Source organism: Echeneis naucrates, chromosome 18 (assembly GCF_900963305.1).
Source record: "Echeneis naucrates chromosome 18, fEcheNa1.1, whole genome shotgun sequence".
NCBI lineage: Eukaryota > Metazoa > Chordata > Actinopteri > Carangiformes > Echeneidae > Echeneis > Echeneis naucrates.
This window is the reverse complement of record NC_042528.1, coordinates 1,445,765-1,470,907: the sequence shown is the minus strand read 5'-3', so window position 1 is coordinate 1,470,907 and position 25,143 is coordinate 1,445,765. Positions and strand designations below refer to the sequence as shown.

General features: G+C 45.0%; 1 protein-coding gene across 2 annotated transcripts in view; it reads left to right on the top strand.

Annotated features, from left to right (window-relative positions):
* The window catches only part of exoc6b (exocyst complex component 6B), a 62,069-nt gene extending 41,723 nt beyond the window's left edge, over positions 1 to 20,346 (top strand). For both annotated transcript variants that reach the window (XM_029526534.1, XM_029526533.1), the window contains 3 exons: positions 1,252 to 1,325; positions 17,159 to 17,271; positions 18,161 to 20,346. In XM_029526534.1, the coding sequence (XP_029382394.1) occupies positions 1,252 to 1,325; positions 17,159 to 17,271; positions 18,161 to 18,287 (314 nt within the window). In that variant the 3' untranslated portion in view covers positions 18,288 to 20,346. The remainder of the gene's footprint in view (positions 1 to 1,251; positions 1,326 to 17,158; positions 17,272 to 18,160) is intronic.
* The last annotated feature ends 4,797 nt before the right edge of the window (positions 20,347 to 25,143 follow it).

The window sequence follows — 25,143 nt, the reverse complement described above, 5'->3', positions numbered from 1 at the left end:
AAAAAAAAGCACAAGAAAGAAAGACGGAAAAATACACGGATGAGAGGAGGGATTAAAGGAAAATTAATGATAAATCTGAAAGGAGGAAGTGAGGGAGAGCACAGAGAAAGGGGGATTAGGGAATACATAAAGGGAGGAATTCAGGAAAAAAGAGAGGGAGGAGAAACACCATCAATGAGGAATATGGAATAAAAAGGAGAGTCACGGTCCTGTCACCTGAGACGCCAGGACCGCCAAGCATCAGGAAGTCATCAGATGGAGAACTGTGATTGGTCCGCTCTGTGTGTGTGTTAGTGTGTGTTGTGGTAAACAGCCAGTTGTGCGTCAGGATGAAGGCTTTTGGAGGGAAATTAAAGAAGAATGTAAAGAGGAAAAATGGAGGATACTTTACTTCAGTAGGGTGTGTGTGTGTGTGTGTGTGTGTCGTGGGGGTCACTGAAGATGGCAGGCGTGTAATTGGTGCTGCAGTGTGTGTGTGTGTGTGTGTGTTGAGAGGTGAAAGAGATTAGCTCCAGGCTCGCTCGCTCTCCCTCAGCAGCACTCGTCTTTTCTCTCGTTCCCTCGCTCAGAATACCAGTCGGCTTGTTTACGGGGGCCAATTGACGCCAAGACCCCAGCTCACACTCCGTACGACCCCGACACACACTCACACACACACACACACACACAGGCGTCACCCTAGGCTCAAAATCCAACAGTTCTCAACTGTTCTCAAACATGTTGGCGAATCCCTGCACAAACAAATGAACACACACACACACACACACACGTATTCGACAAGCATACCAGCTCTCTCTCTCACACACACACACACACACACACACACACACACACACACACATTGGTATTCTGCAAGACCAATGCAAGTAACACACACACATTTGATGCAGCCTACACGACAAAACCTCTGCTCTCTCACACCCACACACACACACACCCTCCCTCATTCACTCACACACACACACACACACACACACACACACACACACACTCTGGTTCTCCTTTTTCAACCCAGCGACATGACTCTAACACCCTACCCTCCCCCTCTTCCTCCCCCCTTCCTCCTCCTCCTCCCCAGGCTGTCATTTGTCTGCCAATCTATCCCGATGCATAGCAAATCCAACCAGGTCTTTTATTATTCAGTTTTTCACCCTCTCCCCCTTTTTTTTTCTCTCCTCCTCCTCCTCCTCCTCCTCTCTTCCCTCTCTCCGGGGGTGGACTGGGGGGGGGCGGGTTTGTATTTTCCCACAGGTTTTGCCAGAGCCGGCCCGGTCGCAGGCTTCCAGGGTGACACGTTGCTTCTGGCCTTCAGTGACTTGAGACAAGTAGGTCTTTGTCTCCGTCGTGGTCCTCTCTCCTTCGTTTTCTCTTAATCTGTTTTTTTTTTTTTTTTTCCTTTATTTTTTTCTTGCTCTGCTATCTTTTTTCTACCCCCTTCCCTCCCTCCCTCCCTTTTGTCCTTTTCATCCTTCCTCCCATCCTCCCTTACACCCCCCCTATGTGTTCGTCCTTAATTTGGTTTTCTGATTTCTTTTCACCGTCTCTCCTCTTCCATCCCTCTCTTCACCTCCCCTATTCTCTCTCCGTCTGCTGTCACATCTTCCATCCCGTCGTCTGCCGTCACCTTCCTGTCTCGTTTAACCCTGAGTTGAAAAATGAAACTTAAAGTAAAACAAACTTAACGGAAGGAGCTTAGAGAGGCGACGGCGGGAAACTTTTAGAGATCTGGATGAGTTTTCAGATTTCACTGAGGAGGTTTCACATCAGAATGATTCTGATTCTCCTCCTCAGTTCACCAGGTTAAGGTCTCATTGAGGTTAATGGTTGGACTGGAAACATTCAATGTTCAGTAACATCATTAAGGGACGTTCATTTATATGATTTACTATCTATATCACCAACTAACTGCAGGTTTTCTCAGCAAATCTTTTTCCAAACAGAGTTCTAAAACAATTCTTTGCTTCTGAATTTCCTTAAAAGAGCAGAACCTGTAAGGAACCAACAGGCAGAACTCCTCATAGAAAGGCCTCAGGTTCAAACCCAGAGCTTTAGGAGTCGAAAGCATCTCTACACAAAATGTCGTCTCTTCGTCCCTTTTAATCTTTACACAACAGATTTATTTATTATTATTTATTACAAAGATTTAGTTTTGAAACGGCGTGTTGACGCCATGACGCCCTTAAATGAGGATCAGAGGAGAATCTCAGCTTGAAGTGACGGTTCTTTGTCACTTGGTTTTCTTTTCAGCGAGCGACAGTGTTTAAGCGCGTTTTGTTCGTCGGTGGAAGTCCCTCCTGTTCTTTGAGGTCTGATTGGCTCAGACGGGCGGACGGTGATGGTACAGACGGTTCATGGTCTCGGCTCCAGGACCAGTTCCGGGTCCTCGGGCCTGATGTTGAGAAGCTGCTGAGGGCAGGAAGTGGCCCCGCTTGTGTGTCTTGATTTGAGGTCCTGGGAAAAAGGCGAGCCGACAGAGGAGGAGCAGAACTGGACGGGTCCGCTGAGAATCCAGGATGTTGGGGCGGAGTGCGCGTTTGTGTGCTTTAGTGTGTAGCATTTCGACAACAACAACAAAACGCTTTGGCAGGAGAGTGCGTACGTGCGGGGAAGCGCGTGCGAGCAAATTTGTGTTTGCCGTCGCGTTTGCCGAGTGTGTTCTTTTGGGAGAGACTTTGGTGTGTTTGTGTGTCTGTCATCGTTGTTGAACGTGTGAAACTGAGCATCGTGTGTGTGTGCGTGTGTGTGTGTGTGTGTGTGTGTGTGTGTGTGTCTGTCATCTTTGTGAATGTGTGAAACGGGGCGAAGAGCCCAACTCAAAGTTTGTGTGGCTTTCTGGCTCCTGTGTGTGCGTTTGTAATCATTGATGTGAAAGTTAGTAGAAAGTCTATGTGCGCGCTTGTGTGTTAAACTGAGCGTAGAGTGTGTGTGTGTGTGTGTGTGTGTGTGTGTCCGTTTGTGTGTCATCGCAGTGAATGTGTGAAACAGGGCGGAGAGCAAGTCAAAGTTTGTGTGTCCGCCTGCCTGTCTTTGATGTGTGTGTGTTTGTCGTCGTTGTTGACGAGTGTGTGAAAGTGGTCGGAAAGTGTGCGTCTGTATTTTTGTGTGTCGGTGTGACAGCGGATGACGGATGGGCCGGCAGGACGGAGCAGGGGACGATGAATGAGGTGACAGACAGAGACGGATAGCCCTTTATCCCTCCGTCACAATCCCTCTTTCTCTCTCCCTCTCTTCTCTTTCTCCGCCTGTCGGGATGATGCAGTGCCTCTTGTTCTCCCGCTCGGAGGAGGAGAAGGAAAGGGGGGAAGATGGGGAGAAGGAGAAAAGAAAAAAAATATCATTCATCCGGCATCAATGTTTACTCCTACCCCCCCCCCCCCCCCTCGTTCTTCCTCCTCCTCTCTTCTGCTTTCCCCCCATTTCCCTGCTTTGCTCTCACTGTTTGCTTCATCCTCCTCTTCCTCCATCTCCATCCTCCTCTTTTCTCGCCTCCCCCCCACCACCTCCTCCCCTCCCTTCTCCTCCCCACCCCTCCCCTCCCTTCTCCTCCCCCCTTTCTTGTGCTGATCAGAATCAGTCGACTCCATCGCTCTTATTCAGCTCCTTCGCTCTTTTATTTCTGTGTCTTTCGGCCTCTCTTCCATTGTTTTTCCTAACCTTTCTTATCATATCAAAAGAAGTGCACACACACAAACGCACACACACACACAAACACACACATTCATACCTCATCTCTCTCTGTGTACACATCTGCCCTGGCTCATCCTTTCTGTGTGTGCAATCCGCATTCTTTTGGGTAAATTGTTCACGTTTGTGTGTGTCGATTTGTGTGCTTTCATACACGATCATATGCACGATTGATGCTTTGGAGTGTGTGTCTCTTTGTGTGTGTGTGTGTGTGACCTGTTGGTGAATGGCCGATAAATCACGCTGACGGGGCCGTTTGTTGTGTGGTCGGGTCCCGGTGTTCTGGAAGGTTCCGGGGTCCTGGGACAGGGCCGAGACAGGAGTTCCCCCAGGACACATGGTTCGCTTCAGCGTTGTGCAAAAACAGTGGAGACGTGTTGTGTGAAATCTTTTTGTTCACTTCAAAATCATCTGACATTACACAACTGGTATCACTTCACCACATCAGCGTTGCTACTCATCACAAAGTCGTACTTTTTGTCAATATTTGTAATCAGGTTTCCTCCAGACATTTTAGAAAAATCTCCACGACTGTTGCTCCAGATCTTAGATTAGTTATTAAAATGCTAATTATAATAACTGGATTCATATATACGGTACCTAGATTCACACAGGAAGGCTTTGAAATACACACAGACATTTGTCTTATCAGCCCTGCTGCAGTTTGATATCACTCCTCTGGTTAAAATTGCATTATATGCCATATTAAAAAGAGATTTAAATTATCTCAGTTGATCCCGAGGACAATAAATCCAACAGGAGGATTTAAATCAGGAAGCCTCAGCGTCACATGACAGTTTCCACAACTCTGCGCTGCAGACACAATATGCTTCAGCCCAAACGGCATTCAGGTTTCCTTTCTCGGGCCTAAATATCATCTTCTTTCTCCTAAAGCATGAACTTCTTTCCATTTGGCCAGAAAAACAACTCCTGCTTTTACAGATGGGAAAGTTCTCAAGTTCCTATTGCATGAGGTAAACACAGCAGTGTCTGAGCTTCGTTCTATTTACACAGGATTAATTCAGTATGTGTCAATCTGCATAGTAAATTTTAAGAACGGTTCTGCTTGATTTGTTGTCTGGACTTAATTAAATTATCACTTCTTTCAGCCAATTTGGGGTTTTTTTAGGCGTGATATGATAAAGATTATCATATTTGAAACTGATGCATTTGCAATTCATGCAAAAATGTCAAAATTTAAGGCCTTCTTATTAGTTAATTCCCCAAAAGGATCTTCCAGTCAAATTTGATTACCAATAATCTGATAGAACTGAATTTCAGGCCTGATAATCAGATGATATCTAAGAATTGTGAAATTGTATCTAAAATTTCATATTTGAACCCAAAATCGAAGATTGTGGTATTTTTGTTCCTGCGGACACGCTGAAAATCACCAAGAGTTTGGTGATGGATGGTGGCGTGCTGGAGGTTTGACCTTTGACCTTTAAATCTTAAGGGATGGAGAAAGGCTGATTCACTGAATCGAGCTTATCTTACGATTGCTAAATAAGTTGGTGAGCGGAGGAGGTTGATTTTGTGTGTGTGTTCTCCAGTCTGCCCTTTTCCACAGATCCTATCAATCCTCCTATATTTAGAACATTCAGAAGTCTGTGGTTACCTCAAACCTTTGGCTGGCCCTGAAGTGTTTGTGTGTGTGTGTGTGTGTGTGTGTGTGTGTGTGTGTGTTGCGGTGTGGCATCCCCCCAGAAAAATGCTTGCAACAGTAGACTCTCTCACTCATCCCCTTCTCCACTCGTTCGTTCCTTCCCCAGGCATGCATTCTTCAGCCTTCGGCCCAGTTGTGTTTCTTTGTGTGCGTTCCTCGTCATTGATTGGTTCGTGCCTCTGGTTGACCACAGACAGTCAGATTCCATCGACTCATCGATCTCTTTAGCTCCTCCTCCTTCGTCCTCTCTCATCTTCTCCTTTTACTCTCCGTCTGACTCTTTTGTTTCCCTAATTTCTCTGCTTTTCCCCGACCACCGAGGGAAACCTCTCCCTCAGATGATTTACACCTGCCTGAGATGGTCAATGATTATTTCTCCGTCTGTGAACTCTCTTCATCTCCTCACGTTTCCTTCGCTCCTCCTCTCTGTCTCCTCTCCTTGTTCCCTTTCCTTCATCATCTTCCTCTTACTCCTCCTCCCCCCTTTTAACCCCCACCACTTTCTTTTTTTCACCTCTTATCTTAACATGTTTAACGTGTCTCCATGTTTCACCTTTGACATTCCTGAACTTCTGTCTTTCTCCACATATATAAAAAAGAAACACATAGTTTGCAGCACACACACACGCACACGCACACACACGCACACACACGCACACACACGCACACACGCACGCTTGCTTGCTTCTGCCTTCAGGACTATTTGCACTGCGTCTGACGTTTGTGTGTCCCAACCGTTACCTCACGAGGTTTCCCCCCCTCGCTCTCCAAAAGCAACATGTCACAGCATGACGACTCCCCTCGGGCTGACTGTGTGTGTGCAGATTGACCGGCGTAGCCAGCAGCGATTATCCAGTGACAGGACGGTGTGTGTGTGTGTGTGTGTGTGGAGGTAATAGACAGTTTCAGGGATGGGATGAGGCCCAGTGGGGGAGGAAAGCTCCATCTCACCTCTGTGTAACCCAGACTAACAGGGCAGAGGGAGGGACCGGAGAGATGGCTGGAAAAAGACAAGGAGGCGACATAATTCAGAGAAAACACGAGTCAAATCAGTTTAATGATTCTTCTTTATATTAGAATGTGCAAATTCAGCATTGAACCTGCTGATCATCAGACTGACAACAGCTGCAGCACCGAGTCAAATTTAAAGTTACAACTACTTTATTTCAGCTAAAACTCAACCGTCTTGAGTTTTCTGTGTTAGTAGCCAGTTTGTTCAGGCCGAGCTGGATTGACATTTCCAACGATAAAAAGGCACAGACTTTTTTATGCTTTCGTACAGTACGGGGTCGAAATAGTCCACTGGTTCGTATCAGGAGCGTTAAAATTTCCTTTCCCATTAAATTTAGATTTATAGCGCCGTTTTCCCAGAAGGTTGTAGATCTGTATGATTTAAATCGGACTCTCCGCTCAGTCTGACAGAAGCGTAACAGATGTGCAGGAACAGAGTCGGCTTCACGTCTGAAGCTGCTCATGTGAGGTCCCGTTTGCTCTTTCAGAATGAAGCTGTTATTTATTTTTGGGTTTGTTTTTTTTTCATTCTTTTACAGTATAAAAAAAACAAACAGTGATGTCGGAAGCCTTCACTTGACTCTGTTTGTTGCTTCATTGTTCGCTCCTCGAGAGCAAAACCTACTTAACGCTCCTCGCTTCATTTCAGCTTCCTGACCCCTGCTGAAAAAAAGTTCCCCCCCTCACTTCCTGGAAGTTATTGCTCAAAATCATATTGTCTTATTGTTCGTGCCCACGTCTCTGTATTTAGCAGCTAACCTCATGTCAGAGTGGATGATATCAGGTTTGCTGACTGTAATTCCTCCTCCTTGTGTCGCTGCCAAAGTTTTGTTTTCGTCTTGAAATGAGGATGAATGGAGTTTTGTTTAAGCTACTGTGAAGCCCTGTAGTATGACAGCATGATTTATTTCCTGGAGTTAGATCCAGAGTTTGTCTTCGGCTAACTTGACCTGAAATCTACACCATCATGTGTGGGGAGGGAAGGAGGAGGGAGGCAGGAGGAAAGGGGACAATTAGAAAGTAGAAGAAAAGGGGAGACAAGGTCACAGGACGTATTTAACTTTCCCACCTTTACCAATGTGTCGTCTCAGAGCTTTACCCTTAAAAACCATCCGTCATCTCTTCAGCGTGTTCGTCATCGTTGGGGGGAGCTGAAGCTAATCCCAGCTGACTTTGGGTGACAAGACATCAGTCCATCAGAGTCTCTGATTTTGGTTCAAAGTTTTGTAGTTTTTTTTTTTTTTTAAGGACTCAAGTCTCACTGTCTATAGTCTTCAGGTCTGAAGTCTAAGTTTTTTATTTCCAGGTGTTCCAGCTTCAAGTCTTATGGTTTGAAGTCTGAAGCCTTTATGTGTCAAGGAAGGAGGGAAGGAAAGTTTAGAGGTAAAGAAAGGAGACGACAGGAAGAGATGGACGAGGTCGGAGGGAGACGGAGGAATCTGCTGCTGTCACATTCCTGAGAGCTGCGGTCACACTGGGACATCTGCAGTGTGTGTGTGTGTGTGACAGGTCAGGTTCACGGAAGGCGCCGCCGCCGAGTCGGGGGATGAACTGTAAGGCAGCCAGCGCACATGCTCGCCGGTCCACATCAGCAACGGGCCGACCTTTGACCTTTTCAACTCGTCAATGCAACGCGAGGGAGACGGTTAGAGAGGAGAAAGGCGTTAAATGAGGGAGAAAGTTTACATGAAAGAGAGGAAGAGGATGAATGAATCCAAAGGAAGATGACAGGAGAAGAGTGAGAGAGAGGGAGAAAAACAAGATCTGAATACGGGAAAATGTTGGAGCCGAGCGAAAAGCGAGGGATCGCGAGTGAAAGAGTGCAGTCAGGTGAAAGTGATAGGGCGGCTGAAATGGACGTACAGGGTGGTCCCTCTCTCTCCTCCCCCCCTCCTCACTTTCTCTCCCACTCCTCGGGAGGCTGACACTTCCCTTCATCCGTTTGACCGGTCACAGAAGGGGGGATGAATAGACGAGTGTAGAGGGGTGAAAAGAGCGAGATGAGCGGAGAAGAAAAGAGGGCGAGGGGAGGATGAGCAGCAGACGGACATCTAAATGCTTCGCCCCCGCCGGCCTATTGGGGCCGAGCGCGACACAAACGCGCACAAAACGGCGATGGCGCTCTGTGCTTTTTTAGACGGGTGGCCCGTGAGTTCACCGGGCATCTGAGAGACACACCGTGTAACCGCGCAACCGTGACATCCAGGGTTCAAATCTGGCCAAGGACTGGTACCAGCCCCCCCCCCCCCCATTCTCGGTTTTCCCTTGAGACTTGATCTGTTTGACAACTTCAAATTAAATTCAGTTCATTAAAGACTGAACTCGACCCCAAGGCGATGCAATAAAACACCTGATGGGACAATTATTCCGACAGAAACGCAGTTATTAAAAGTTCATCCTTATAAAGTTGTTGGGTTTTTTTTTTTTTAATAATGCAGCTAGTTTTGCTTTTTTTTTTTTTTTTTTTTTTTTTTTTTTCGGGCGGGGTGCAGAAATTCTTTTACATGATGATGTGAAGCACCGTGGAGGCTGATGAACACACAGGTTTCACACAAACAGACACACAACTCAAAACGAGTGCAATGTAAGGTCAGTGGGATAAGTACCGGTGCCAGGGAGGGTGGGAACAAGATGTGAGACCCCCAAGACACTCTTATCTGATCACACACAATCAGATCTGCCTGCCCAGATAGTTTGCATGCACACACCTGTCTGCCACACACACACAGATTTGATCTTTTTACAGCTGACTTCACACACAGCAGGTTGTGAGTGTAATAAAGCGGTCACTGGAGATAACGCAGCAGAAAATAGTCCCTGCAGGAGACGTGTGTGCGTCTGTATCTGCCGAGTTCATGTTAGTATTGGTGTGGGAGTTCACTGTGTGTGTGTGTGTGTGTGTGTGTCGGCCCCTGCTTCAACTTCCTGTCCTGTCTGTGGCCGGCCTTATCGGCGTGACAGCAGGTCAGCCAGTGGTCACGGCAACAGGGCTATTCAGCAACCTGATTGGACGGGGCAGGGAGCGGCGGTTTGGTCCTTCCGACCAATGGTCAAGAAGCGGTCGGGGGGGGGGGGGGCGGTCAAGGTGGTTCAAACACACACACACACACGTAAATTAATCTCACAAACACATTGATAAATGGCAGATATACACAATCATGCATTTTCCTCTCTGAGACAACTACAGTCGCACAAAATGATGACTGTCTCACACACACACACTGACCGTGCGGTGACCGGGTCAGGTCATTGTTCTGTGTTATCAGTCTTGACCTCTCCGTCAGTCTCCCCGATACGACCTGCATCTACACCCCTTCCTGTGTGTGTGTGTGTGTGTGCGGTCATTTCATGGTCAGACCAAAAAGTTGAGCCCCTTAAACCACTCTCACCTTTCAACTGTTTCCTGTTTTGGCGTTGCGGTGGGGACGGGGGTCAGTGAGAGATGTTTCATTTCAGGCTGCAGTGAAACGCTGCAAAACACTCCAACGCTTCTTTCCTCCCAATCTGCAAATTGGATTTTTGTCTGCAGGCGAATGATTCTTGGTGGAGAATTATTATTTTTAAATTTATTTATTTTATTTGCCTTTTGCTGCTTTTTCTTGGTTAGGAAGTTGAAACTATTTCATGTCTGTCTGACATCATTACATTTAATTTTCTTTCTTTTCTAATAATCCCAAATATGATCGTTATTATTGGACACACTGCATGCAGAGCTGCTTGATCACAGATTAATTCTCCAATTTGGGGGTTAAATGACACATTTTTCATTTAAAACAATGATTCAAAAGAATGGATGGATTTTTTTTTTTCTGACCTTTTCTCCCAAACTCAGCTGTGAAAACAAGCGGAGTCCAAATTCTCCTGATCAGGCTCAAAAGAAGAAGGAAAAAAAAAAACAACCTCTGGTTTCTGGTTACACTTAAGTCCAACAACACTGTAAAAGAAAATACAGTTATAGTGTTTGAACTTAAATATGGATTCCTTTCATACTGAAATCAGCACTATCGAATAGCTCTGCAGAAACACAACGTTAAACAACATATTTGAACTCGTTTACTCCACAAATGGAGATAAACTCCACTTCTTCTGTTGTCTTCTTTTCCTTTTTCTGTTTTCATCTGGACTCAATCTTTTTTCCTTCTCTACCTGCCCTCCTTTCCATCTTCACTTAATTTACCTTTTCTTCCTGCCAATATCATCTTCTTCGCACCGTCATTGTTCAGTTAAACCAGTAAAATTCATTGAAATCATGTGATTTCATGCTGAAATCAACACGAAGGCAGACTCTGCTCAGTATCTGTCACAGTTAAACATGAGATTTTAACCACACATTGAGAAGTAGTTGTCTGAGTGTGAAAATAATAGTTAGAAGAGCATATTTTAGAGTGGAGTCGCAACCTCCAATCAATTTATTATTATTATTATTTTAAGGATTTTAAGGAATTGAATTAAAACTGAGAAATTACAGAAAGTATTTCAATCTAATTCATCTTTCCAAAGTGAAAGCTGGGAGGACGACGAACCCGAACTGAACTCGTGGCCCAGAATTAAACTCTGGACGCAAATTGACTTTAAGAAAGTGGCCGAGGCCAAATTGACACACACACACACACACACAAAAAGACAGAAAGATAAAGATAAAGTGCTGGGACCTAAATTGAGCTTAAAGCCGGTGTTTTTCTAGCCCTGTTTGTTTTGGAGTATTCCGTCTTTATTTGCTTTATCAGCGCTCAGAGCGGCTCCCAGCAGGCCCCTCCGACTTCAGCCTGCACTCGTTTATCGTCTCGCTGTTTCTCCGCCGCTCCTTCTTCCTCCTCCGTAACATCTAGTTACCCTCCGCCTGACCTCTCCCGCTCCCTCCTTCCCCCCTTTTTCCTCCTGCAGTCCTGTAATATTTCCCCAATCATTCTTTTTGACTTTTCTCTCTCTTCCCTCTCATTTACATCCTCTCATTTTCTCTCTCTGTCCGTCTATGTCTCTCGCTCGCCCTCTCCGTCTGTGCAGTGTCTAATTGACAGCGGAGACCCCTGGTTGAACCAACGGCACTCTTCCCTCGTTTTTGTTGCTTTTCTTTTTTTTTGTGTGTGTGTTTCCACACTCATTCCATTTCAGCCCTCTCCCTTTAAGGAGCTGCGGGGGGGTCGAACGACGTCTCTGTCACAGCTGACGGGGGGGTGGGGGGGGGGGAAGAGGTGAGAGAGCAGGGAGACAATTGAGATGAAGATGGACAAAGCAGGATAAAGAACATGGTAGTTATGTAAGCGTGGTAGTTTGGAGGTCAGAGAAATGTCAGTGAGTCGTCTGAGCAGGAATCAGTGATTGAGTTTGTCGGGTCGTGGCATCAGTTTGTGTTGTTTTTGATATAATAATCTATTTTAACTTGTGTGTAACTACCCAGTTTTTGTGTCGTCGCTTAACAACTCACTATAAAGTACAGCTACACAGCCAGGGCTTTTATTCTGAAATGTTTATATTCCTAAGCCAGTCTGCTGTTCTCCAGCTGACCTCTGACCTTTCAGCACAACAGATAACTTCCCCACAGGGAGCGTGATCGTATCTTTGCCCTGCTGTGTTTTTATTACGCAGCACGTGACCAGCGGCCGACCTTCTGCTGATGAATAACGTGCGGCGTGTACAGTGGACAGCACCGCCGAGGACGCCGTGCTGTGCTGCGGTTCCTGGCGGCGGTCTGCACGTGCACAGATACAAGCTTTTTTGTTTTTCATTTAATTCAGTGCGGCAGAGGAATAAGCGATAAACATCAGAGCTTAACTTGATTCCAGGCGTAGCTGAAGACGGACGGATCCAGTTCGAAATGATTGAAAATCTGAAAGTGCAACAGAGACGTTGACGAAAAGCTTCTGTTGTTTGTTTCTTTAAGAGTGGAGGATTGTCTGTCAGACGGAGAGAGTGGCCGGTAGCCAGATAACCTCTGAATGTGACCTTTGACCTCTCTGCTTTCAGATGTCAAGAGCAGAGTTTGGGGTTAAGTGTAAAATCCCCCCTCCTTTTTTTTTTTTTGGCTTCAGCTCAGTGGTTGGTGTTCTGGATAAATGTATGCTTATCAGAGATTTTTAAGTCTTTTATCAAACCAGCTGCTCAGATTTCAGGATTTAATACTTTTGTCTTGGTTACAGTTTGACATTTGGCTGCCAAACAGACGTTTTTAAGTATATAATGACATTTATTGATGCTTTTAGAAAATATTTTATTAGTTCATTTATTTTGTTCATTAGTTGAATGAGATATTGTTGCTTTTCTTCCTATAAAAATTAAATTTAGGTGAAATGTCTAAATCAAATAAATAATGAAACTGTGCTCTCGGGAACTGTGATGAGCATTTTTGAGTCATACAGTTCCTGGATGGGATCATGATTGGTCATAATAATGGAATAATCATTGTATGGTTTGTATTGATCCTTTTTTTTTTTTTTTTTTTTTTTTTTAAGAACAAATGTCTCTGACAGGGCAGAAAAAAAGCCTAATAATAAATGATTTAATACTTATTTAGTACTAATAATACTTTAAATGTGATATTTTCATTGTGAGGAGGTGATCTGAATGTTTTCTGAGACCTTTGTCCCAGAAACCTGTGCATCCCCCTCCAACACTGACGGGCAGGTGTCAAACTAATCTCTTTCTCTGGCCATTTTTTGTGACCTTTTAACCTTGAAATCAGCCCTGAGAGCAAAGAGAAACAGAAAAGTAAAGAGAGAGAAACTCAGACAGATGACGGACGTCTGTTGTTGTCCACAGACGGACGGGTGTCAAAATGTGCCGTCTTTGTTTTCTTCCTCAAACAAACAGGACGTTTTTTTCTCTCTGCGTTTGTCTTTGTGACCTTTAACATTTTCCAAGGAGAGGTGATTGACAGGTGTCAGCCTGGACCGTGTGACCTTTGAACTCTGATGAGGATTTATTGATGGAGGGAGAGATGGCTGCTGAAGGACAGACGTCAAAGTAGAGGTGAAGGACTTAGACTTGTCAACTTGTCTCATCTGTAAGAGACGGTTGGACGTAGGACGTGTCCTGCTTCTCTTTGTCATAATATTTGTGTCTCTTTGGGTGAAAACACAACTGAGACTTTTCATCATTGGTCTTTGATTGTTTATGAATCAAACTGATCGATGATTATAGTATTGTTCGCAGATGGAGGTAGAGCTGCTAAGAGTGACAGACAGGTGCCAAAAAGGCTGCGTTCATCGGTAAAAGCTTCTGTGCTTTTAGCGACCTTTGACCTCCTTGCTGTCAAACGGACAGCTGGGAGAGCAGCGTGCGGGTAATGGAGCGAAGGTATGAGAGCACGTTAGGAAACCCAGAAGATTTTATGAATCCTTTGGCGAGATAAACCATCTCATAGCAGAATCATTACATAATCACAACCTGTGTGCGTCCGTGTGTGTGTGTGTGTTTGGACGCAGAGTGTAAACATGATGAATTCTGGGTGACCCTGATGTTTGGCCATTAGGAACGGGAACACGGCAATTCCCCGAAGGTCCTAAACAAATAAATCCTGCCCACAGCCGGAATAACCATTAACAAGTCTGCTAAAGACTGAGGAGGAGGATGAAGAGGAAGGATGGTTAAGTAGGGAAGGAATGAGAAAGATGAGGGTGAGAGTTTGGAAAAAGGCAAAGGGCAGGTAGAGAGGAGCGAAGGAAGAAAGAAGGGACGAGAGGAGGAGGAGAGAAGGAGTGATGGGTTGAATGGGAATAAGAGTGAGGGGGGGAGGAGAGAGGGAGAACCATTAGCAGGAGGAGAAATGAGAGAAAACAAACAAGAAATGTGAGGGCAACACGTCACTTTGTTTTTCTGCTCGTCCCCCAGAAGAATAAGAGGAAGCAATAAGCTGCGTGTGTGTGTGTGTGGCGGAGAAAGGAGCGATAGCACGGGGGAGGTCATGGCGAGGTGAGAGAGGGGGAGCGAGACGGAGAGAGAAGTTCAGCTGGAGGTGAAGAGAGACCTGTTTCATTCTGTGTGTGTGTCTGTTTAGGGTGAATCGGGGGTCAGGTGTGTGTGTGTGTGTGTGTGTTTAAGGACCTGCTGGCTTGCGTGTGGATCGTTTTTTTGGAAAGCCCACGCTCTCTTTTCTTTTTTCTTTCCTTCTTCGTCTCTTCCATTTCCATCAGTCTCGTCTTCCTCCTCCTCCTTTTCTTGTTGCACTTCTCCTACTGTTTGTACCCTCCATCCAAATTTACCTACTGACCTCAAGTTCACCCAAAACTCTCCCTCGTCTCAGTTTCTCGTCCCCCATCCTCACCTCCTCCATTTGTTCATGACTCCATCTTTTTCTCATCTCTTCTTTCCAACTTCTTCCTCTTTCCTTCTCTTTATTCGTCTCATCTCTCTGCAGCTTCTTTTTTTTCTTTACTTTTCCTAATTTATATCGTCTTTTTTTCCTCCTCTTCTTCTTTAAGCCGTCTCATATTCTTTATTTTTTATTATTATTTATTAGATGGAGACATGAAGCCTGATTCCAGAGTAAAGAGCTGATCTGGTCCAAGACATGAAAGTTTTATAGACTTCAGCTGCCAGCTTGTGTGTGTGTGTGTGTGTTGTCGTCTTGTATGAGTGTTTGTTAATGCAGCTTCTCTTGAAATAGCTTTAAGTTGTACACTTTCATCTTGTTTTTTACTGCACAAACGCACACACACGCTCTGACGAACACCATGCAAAGAAGCAGCTTTTGTGTGTTTGCATACAGCCACACATACACACACTTGTGTGTATCTGTACGTAATGAACTGACATTTGTTCACATAAACTCACAGACTTATGATCTTGTGCTCTATTTATGTGTTTACCTGTTTCACAGCCTGTTTCCGTGCAGTGTGTGCGCCTGTGTGTGTCTGTGTGTGTTTGTACTTGTTTATATGGGAGGATTAGCAGGTCAAACTTCGGCCGTGCAAGGGTGAGCTGGGGGACAAAGGAGAGAGAGCGAGCAGTGAATACAGAAGTGAAAGGACCAGAGGGAGGAAGGGAGGGAGGGAAAGATCAGGAAGTCCCACTGAACCGTCCGTCTAATCGCTTTTTATACCTCTGAGGTGGATGTCCTCCTGTTTACAGTTACAACAATCAGACAGAAAGGGAAGAAGCACAAATGATATTACTGTTATAATTAAATAGGTTGAAATGAAGAAAGTTCAGAGAGCAGCCTTGATGATGATTTATCGTAATAAATATTGAGGCTGTAAACTATTTACAGCCGTTTTCTGCTACGTTCAGCTGATTCTTTCTGTCGTTCTGTCTTCCTCTCCTGTGTTTGGGTTGTTGTAGAGCTGATCTGAACTGTCTGCTCTTTCTTTGGAGCGGTAATGATCTCATAAAAGTCAGTCAGTATAAATATGTGATGATCATACCTGCCCTGGGAAAAAAACAAAGCTAAAACAAAACTCTGGGCAGATGTGAGATGGGAAAGTATTCCTGGTTTTGAGCTGACTACAGATTTGCCCTTCAGGTGAACATCTGCCAAACTAAAATCAGCTCAATGAAGAGTCCGAACCTTCGACGTCCATTCCCGTCGCACCTCCATCTCTTATCTGCCCATCTTCATCTGCCCTTCCTTTGCCCCACCCCTGTTATCCATTTTCTCTCCATCTCCCACATGTGGTTTTGCTCTCCATCCCTCTGTACTCCCTCTCCCCCTCCTCCTCTTCTCTCATCCCTTATTCACATATGGTTTCTCTCTCTGCAGCTCTGTGTGTGTGTGTGTTTGGTGTTACCCAGAGTTCACTGGGGCTCCTCACTTGTGTGTGTGTGTGTGTGTGTGTGTGTGTGTGTGCGTGTGTGTCGTACAGACAGAGATAGAGAGACAGTGAGTGTGTACGTCTGCAGGCTTATGGGCTTTTGCCTGCCTGGGCCTGTGTGTGTTTTTGTGTGAGAGGTCGAGTTCAGCAGGGCAGCAGCAGGTTATGCAACAGCTTCAAATGTGAACCATTTAGAGGAAAACCTCACTCAGACGCCTTTTCAACCTCCGTCCCCTCATCTTGTCTCCTCTGTTGTATTTTTGTCCCTAAATGAATGAACCCGTCCCCTAGAAAACCAAAAAGATTGATCAACGGTATATTCCTGGGAAGAAGGTTGATTAATCATCCATCACATTGTTTAATTAAAAGCAGTCAGTAATCTTTGGTGTGCATGTAAACTTTGAAGAATGTGTGTGTGTGAGCTTTTAGAAATCCGGGAAAATGCCCCATCATTCCAAAGTAAGAGCTGTCGCTTGTCGTCTCCCGTAACCAGAGGTATCGTGTTTTCCTGAGAAATGTAATTTTACGCCCCTTTTTTTTTTTTCCCTCCAACGAAACCGGCAGAGTCAGCGCATCCGGGATTCGAAACCAGAGCCCCTTATATTCAGCTTTGAGTCACTGAGCTGTGGTCCGGCCCAAAGCTGAATTACGGCATTAAAAAAAAACAAAACAGTTTTTCTGTTTAATATTGAATAAAGAGCACATGAAATGAGTGTTACGTCAACAACACTCTTCCTTGGAAATTCCAGAGTCCAGTTACGTCCCTAAAGTTGGCAGCTGATATCTACATTCGTAGAGTGATTTAGCATAATTGCCAGCAGCAGCTGCTAACCTCCCCTGACATGCATCTGTTTTGTTTCATCTAATGTTCCAAAAGATGGAATCGGTCACATTCAGGTGGGAATTCCAAGATTTCCACCAGCTGTTGCCAGCTGTGAGGATTCCTCACCATATTTCGTTGGAGGATGTTGGTGTTGGTGGATCGCTTCATCTGTTTCTCGGGGTAAACAGGAAGCAGCGTGTTTTCTAATCTCTCTCCATCTCTGTCTAGTTGCTGGAACTGTTTGTTCAGTGGGATTGGTCAACCTACTTGGCTGATTATGGAAAACCCACCTGCAAGTACCTGAGAGTGAACCCCCACACCGCCCTGGCCCTGCTGGAGAAGTGAGTTCTTTCCTCGTTCATGAAATCATCAAAGCAAGAAAAATGTGATTTACTCTTTTTATTGTGACTGCAGGTTGAGAATCTTTGAGGTTTGAATCTCAGCTCAAAAGAAGTGATTAAAGTAATTAAAACCAATCAGACTTCCCCAATAATCAGTTTTCTCTCCATGTTTGTTTAATAAAAAAAAAAGCACACCTTAGTTGCTCAAATTTAATTCACCTCAGCTGCTCTTTTCTGTCCACAGATTATTTAAACCGTGAGTATTGTTTCTGCTGTGTGTGTGTTTTTAATCCGGCATGTTTGAATAAGTGTGACAAGTCTAATATTTCATGATATGTGGCTAAACGCACGCACATCCTGATCCCAAATAGAAAATAAACTCACCTTTGTGATGATTATCACTGAGATGTTATCGCTGTCACAACACTCTCATGGTGTATCTGTGTGCCATCAGATTATCAGCTAGTGATGATAACCGCGACACAAACGCACAAAAACACAAAGCTGACATCTCACACAAAAACTCACACTGAGAGTGTGTGTGCGGTCCAGCTGACCTCCCTTAACCGGAGCGCCGGTCGGGCCCAGGCCTGGTGGTCCCTCTGTGCCCAGGAGGAAGCACCCTGCTGGGGCTTGTCTGGTCTTTCGGTCCCCTGAACTTCCTGGAGCTTCACAGCAGCCCAGCGTTCTGCGACACCACACACACACACTTTCTCATGTGACTCTGGACACACACATACAGACCTCCAAAGCCAAAACATCCTTTTTTCTCCAGCAGAGATGTGTGTCACTAAACTAAATACTCTTCAGAGCACGTTGGTGTGATTTCAGCATCCAGACGATAAAACAGAGCCTCCGTTTTCATTTCTTTATCTTTTCGCCTCTGCAGGATGAAGGAGATGAGCAGGAAGAACAACGTCTTCGCCCAGTTCAGGAAGACGGACCGAGACAGACAGAAACTCATCGACACCGTCATCAAACAGCTACGCAACCTCATCGCACAGCACCACACCTAAACGGGCCGCCCCGACGCCATCCGTCTCACATAGGCTGAATCCATGCAAACCCACAGCCTGCAATGTGACTGGTTCATTTGACAGGGAAGAATAAGGAGCGTAACCTGGAGCGATTTGCGTGAAAAAAATCGTGGCTGAAACACAACTCAAACGTAAAAACACAAAGCAGTCGTTGATTCTGTTCAGCGGAGTAATGAGTCTTAGAAACTTAAAAATGTAAACTCAGATTTCTGATGAGCGGTCCCATATTTGAACTTCTCAAAGGTTTTATTTTGAAAGGTCAATTCATAAAAAGACACACCGTTTCCTCTCTGGCCAATCAGAAGAGAGGACCTGATCCTGTCTTCTGATTGGCTGACTGTTTTCTGAGCGACTGACCTGCTGGATTAAAAAAATAAAAAATAAAATAAACATCATTATGATTAATTACAGACACAGAAATCTCACTTTCCATAAAATGGGACGTATTTATGAAAGGTCTCCGTCAGATTTCAGCAGTTTTTGGTTATCTTTTTGTGATGTTCTGCGGGCTGACTGAGCCGTGTGGCCTCACAGCCGTCTGTGTCTTCCACATCATCACAACAGCAGCACGTTTTGAATGTACAAGGTCAAAGGTCATCTTCAGCAGCAGAATGTCACGTCGGGTTGTGATGTCGTATCGCGGCCTGACGAGCACTGAACTCAAGATGGGGTCTGGAGAACGCCGCTCCATTGTCCCTTGTCTTCTAAGAAAGGGGGATGTCGACACAAAAAATGCTAACCCTTCTTTTTCTTAATATACAACCTGCGAACACTTGAATGGCTGCTCACATCTGGCAACCTCATTCCCAGAATATTAACACCAGAAAGCACAGTGAGAGGATTGGGATGGAGGGGGAGGGGGTGCTGTCCAAACATGGCAACCCATTCCACCACATTTCCATCAGATTGGAAGTGGGGCCCGCTGCCTGAGCATTTTATACATGTACACACATCTCGGTCTTAAAAAGGGGGATAGAACCTCAGAGCTGGCAACTTTTCGAAAGTGTAAAGTTGAATTTGCGCGACTGAGGAGAGAGAGACTAATTTGTATAGAAACCATTGAACTAATGTCAAGCACACACACTTTCATGTCTTCCATAAGCATATGCCAAGCTCTGTGTGTGTCTGTGTGTTTGTTGTGTGTGTACTTGTGTGTCTGTGGCGCTGCACAAACTTCACATAATTACATTAACATTAATTTAGGAGGTAATGGGTCTTTTTTTTTTTTTTTTTTGCCCTTTGTGTTGCTTTTTCTTGAACTTGGGTGCAATAATAATATTGGTTAATACAACATTTGTGTGTGTGTGTGTGTGTGTGTTAATTGTTGTGTTTTATAAAGGGATTCAAACTTGGTGTGTGTCAGAAGGGAATTTAATTTGTTCCACATTCGATCAATCGCTTTCTGATCATGATGTTTGTGCTCACAGTGAAATCACTGTGCTGATGTGTGTGTTTTTAAATTTTTGTGCGGGTTTTTTGGTGTGTTGTTTTTTGGGTGAGGGGACGTGCCGCCGGTGTTGGATGTGCCTTTGCTGTGTTTAGTTTTATTTCCTGCAGCGACTCCGCGGTGACGTTCGAACTCTGGACACAATCAACCGTCACTCAAAGTCCTTTTTCTCGTTTATTTTTTATTTTATTGACATTTATTAATATTTCTCCTTCTGCTGGAGTCAAAGAAATTATTTGGGCTGGAAATAAATTATCAGCGATACTTTTCATATTCAACCTAAAATATGTTTATTTGTGCGGATTTAAATCTTCGTTTCAGATAATTGTGGTTTGAGATTTTTCTTTTGATTCGGCTGTTTGAAGACTCGACGGCTTCATTTGGTTAAAGATCTTCTGAGACGTCTGGAGTCGTCTCACTGCAGATGTTGCTGCCGCCTTCTTTGTATTTTGAAAGCAGAAGTCTTTATGGAGACAGAAGCACTGTAAATGCTGTTGTATTAAACCACTAATAAATAAAAGTAAAGTAAAAAAATAAAATACTAATGAAGTTGCCAACAGACAAATAAGAAATAAATGGACAAGAGTTGAATGTTTTGTCTTGTTTCTTTTCTTTCAGGTTACTGAATGAAGTCACATCATGTAAAGTCAGAAAGATAAAAATGGGAGTTTTAAATTTTACGACAGCTGATATTTTTGAAATCAACACTCAGAAATATAAAAATGTTTTCTCTCTGAAAAATCACATGAAGCTTTAAGTATCAAAATATATTTAATCTGAATTGAAAAGAACCAAAGAAGCTTAAATTACCTTTTCAGTTAAGTTTTCAGCAGCCGCATCAACAATGACATCAGTTCCTGCTGCCACAACCTACGGAGGCACGACATCATGACACGTTTGTCGCCGACTGACTCTCGCCGCGGTGACCTTTGACCTCACACACAGCAGGGGTGAGTAATGAGGACTTTGTGTTTGTTGGCACTGCAGGTGGGAGGTGGGTGTGTGTCTGTGTGTGTGTTCAGTGGAGGGCAACGACACGAATCCAAAGCAACACAAACTCTCTGCATGCTCCTGGTTCCCTCAGCCGACTGTGTGTGTGTCTGTGTGTGTGTGTGTGTGTGTGTGTGTTTTCCCAGCAGTCTATTGAAGAGCGGTGAAGCGCTCAGAGCTTCAGGATGCCTCAAAAAAAAAAAAAAACTCCCTCTCTTTCCGTTTTCTCTCTCTGAACTTTCTGAACTCTCATTTTCCTGAAACATTTATATGCACTGATGAAGCTGAATCTGCCCCGCCAACTGCCCCGCCAACTGCCCCCAACTGTTTAATGCATGAATTAAAAAAAAAAAAAAAAAAAGCTGCTTCATCAATGAAAGCTGCAGATTTCCTCCAAGGATGGGCTGACTCCACAGATTCTGGTTCCTCCTTTGGCCGCCATGACGGGTCACTGTCGGGTTCACTGAGCATGAATGATCCAACGTCCACCGCTGGACGCCGCTCAGCAGGCCGCCGTCACACGAGCTGTTTGATTTAGAGGCCGCAGCTTTGGCCACTCTCGACTCTGAGATGGAAATTTAGTGTGTGAGCCGTCAATAATCGTTCCCTCTCTCTCTAATTCACCTTTAAAAAAGGCCGGCCTTTTCTGAAGAGCAATAACAGATGCTGCTGTGCACTCTGCACTCCTGATTGGGTGGTATCGTCTGTCAATCACAACGTGGCCACACCCCTTAATTAATCTATGTTCTGTTTTCCTCTAAAATAAAATATTAAAGTACTGAAGACTTGAAACTAGAGACAAAATTACTTTACTGAGGTAATAAATCAAGGGAGAAGTAGGGACATTTTCCAATAGACTTCAATAAGACCTGACTTCTTATTGCAACCTGATCCTGAAGGGTCTGTGTGTGTGTGTGTGTGTGTGTGCGTGTGCGTGTGCGCAGCAGGCTTTTTAATCCTGATGACACACACACTCTGAGTGAGGTGGAAAAGTGAGACGAAGCCTTGAACTTTCTTTCTCGACATGTTCATCTTTAAATGTCGTCAGCGGAACTTTTGTGCGTTTGTTTCACTCTGCTGCTTTCCGATCTCACCGTGACCTTCAGGGGTGAAAGGTCATGAGAGGTCATCAGCGTCTCACACACACTCTACACAAACTATCTGTTCATCTGTCTCCCTTTTTTTGTAAATCAGATCACGCTGTCTGTGTGTGTCTGTGTGTGATGCTCAGGTTTGATAATGTGTTCTGGTTGGATAAGGAAAAGAAAAACAGCTAAATATAGAAACAGGAAGTTGTTGTGTTACATCCTCAAACAATCCTGCAAACACAGATTGGCGGCAGCAGCGGTGTCTTTGTGTTGCGTTGATTCACGGCAGCACAAAAACCAGAAAGGATCGAAGCATGTTTGTGCTGATTTTAAAACACAACGAGGAGAGAGTGAAGTGTTGTTGTTGTACCTTCACGTGGTGAAAGCGCTTTGAATAATGACATCACTTCCTGCTTTGGCCTCGGTTTGCATACCGTCTGGCTCCCGTGTGCCAGATAACGCGTTAAATAATCACTTCCTGACAGAGAGAGAGATGGACAGACGATAAAAATGTGTCGGACCTTTGTGTCGTTTGTGTTTTTGTTACACAAAAGACTGATTTCACTTTTGATTTCTTAGAAAAGCCGAAAACCAGAAACCAGGCTGAAGTGAGTTTCTGGAGATGAATGGTTTTCTGACTGTGTGTCCACCAAACGCACACACAGAGGCCTAATTAAGACGGATGAGACAGCGCACACACTTCTCCTCACCTCCTGGTTATTGATGAGCCCGAGGGGTCAAAGGTTACAGAAACAACAATTGTGTGTGGCTGTGTGTGTAGCTTTCACTTTCACTGCTGCAGGTTTGTTCAGAAAAAGACGAATAAGTTTCTTTTTTTTTAAACTGTGTTGTCTAATTTTTTTCTCTCTTTGTGTTTTTGTTTGTTTGTTTGTCTGTTTGTTTTTTTTTTTTGTCGTATGTGGTCTCATATCCAGACCCAGATCCAGATCCAGATCCAGATCCAGACCAACACACGACACAGCAGAAAGGATTTGTTAAAGTAACTTGATTTGGACGTGGAAATGTCCTCTGAGCTTCAGGACGACCACCACGACCACATCCCCTGTCTCTCTCTGGATGGACCCGTCCGGTCCTGGTCCTGGTCTGGTCCTGACCTAGTCTAGTCCTGGTCTGGTCCTGACCCTGGTCTGGTCCTGGTCCGGTCCTGGTCCTGGTCTGGTTCTGGTCTAGTCCTGGTCTGGTCTAGTCCTGGTCTGGTCCTGGTCCTGGTCTAGTCCTGGTCTGGTCCTGATCCTGGTCCTGGTCTGGTCCTGGTCTAGTCCTGGTCTAGTCCTGAACCTGGCCCTGGTCTCGTCCTGGTCTCGTCCTGGTCTAGTCCTGGTCTGGTCCTGGTCCACTCCTGATCCTCGTCCGGTCCTGGTCTAGCCCTGGTCTGGTCCTGACCCTGGTCCTGGTCTAGTCCTAGTCTAGTCCTGGTCTAGTCCTGGTCTGGTCCTGGTCTGGTCCTGGTCCTGGTGTAGTCCTGGTCTGGTCCTGGTCCTGGTCCACTCCTGATCCTCGTCCGGTCCTGGTCTAGCCCTGGTCTGGTCCAGTCCTGGTCCGATCTGAAACTCTTCATCTCTTCTTTCCTTCATCTCGTTCCTCATCCACAGTGAGTTTTACTAATATTTCCCAAAAATAGCTGCGGCCTGACCAGCAAATTCTTGCTTTTACTGACAGATGACTACTGTGTGTGTGTGTGTCTGTGTGTGTGTGTGTGTGTGTGTGTGTGTGTGTGTGTGAGTGTGTTTAAGTGTTTGAAGCTTGAAGCCAGTTTCTCGTTCCTTTTTTTCTTCCTGACCACATGTAAAGAAAACTGAATTATAATGGAGCCATTATTAAGGCTTAGCAGAGACCTGATAGCTCTTGTGTGTGTCTGTGTGTGTCTGTGTGTGTCTGTGTGTGTTTGCTGCCTCCCCCCCGGTCTCTTCACAGTGAATACAAAAACATTAAACTTGTCGGGCGGCATTACTGTAATTGCCGTTTTAGATCTGATTCGATACAGACCTCTCTGGGGAAAATGTCGGAAATTTGTGTTTGTGTGTGTGTGTCTGTTTTTTTGGGGGTTTTTTGTGAGAGTAAGGGCGAGCGAGATAGAGACAGAGAGAGAGAGAGAGAGCAGATTTATCCAGCTTGGAGACAGACTAGCTGATTGATCATTATGATTTCTGGGAAATAAGCAGCATTAGAGTTCAGACGAACTGTGTTTATGGCCAAGTTGCTGTATTTTATTGTATTTATGTTACGAGTGAAGGACGTTGTGTGTCTTTGTGTTATCAGTGTGCGATTTCCAATTTTCTCCTGTTGTTATTATTATTGCCATTTTTTAGCATGATGTCTTTTCATGACGATAACCATCAGAATGATGAACTGGCTCTCAGGGTTCAGCTCCATGGTTTTCCTGCTGCAGATCAACATTCAAAGAATTTTTTACTTTAATTTATTTTATTTTATTTTTGTCCCGTTCTGATTGGCCGACTGTTTTCTGAGCGGCCAATAAAAATGAAGTAGATTTCAGGTAAGGGCCTTTAGACCTTTAATTTTTCAGCCACTTCCTGTTGTCAGTAACTTTACTTTTCACAGTAATCAGGTAAAGCTGAACTTTCCCCCCGGTGATGAGAAAACAAGCGCACGGGACATAAGAGGTGAGTAGAAAGAGAGCGCGCACACACACACACACACACACACACACACACACAGACTCACACATATTGAGTCATTGAGCCCAGATGTCTTTATTTGCCTCTTCACCTCCGCACAACAGAATTACTGCTGAGGCCAGAACACTCATAAAGCTCCATTTAACCCAAAGACTCACTCATAGCACACACTAATGAGCCACTCAGCACACAAACACACACACACACAGGCTTGTGTTATCATGAACTCACCTGACAATACGCACACGTTTTGACACACACACTGCTGTGACCCAGTGAACTGCGTTTTCTAGCCGTCATCGGTGTGTCATCGTGGGAAAATGGTTCAACATGTGTTGTCTATAAACTCTGATTAACAGCAGCGTGTGTGTCACTGTGTGTGTATGTGTGCTGAAGAAGTGTGTAACTCACAACGTTAGTGGGAAATGGCCTGTTGTGCCCCCCCTGTGTGGTGCAGACTAATAGTTTAGGGATGTGCGTTTCGCCTGGTTGGCACCGAGCGGCGTGACTGTCAGCGGGAGCCCCCGAGGACACGCAGACGTTTGGACGGAGGTGTCGGCGGCGTTACGAGCTGCCGCCCGGTGAAGTGCCAGTCTGCGGTCAGGCGCTCTGTCAGAGTCTAATCCACGCCATCCATCAGCGGCCGAGGC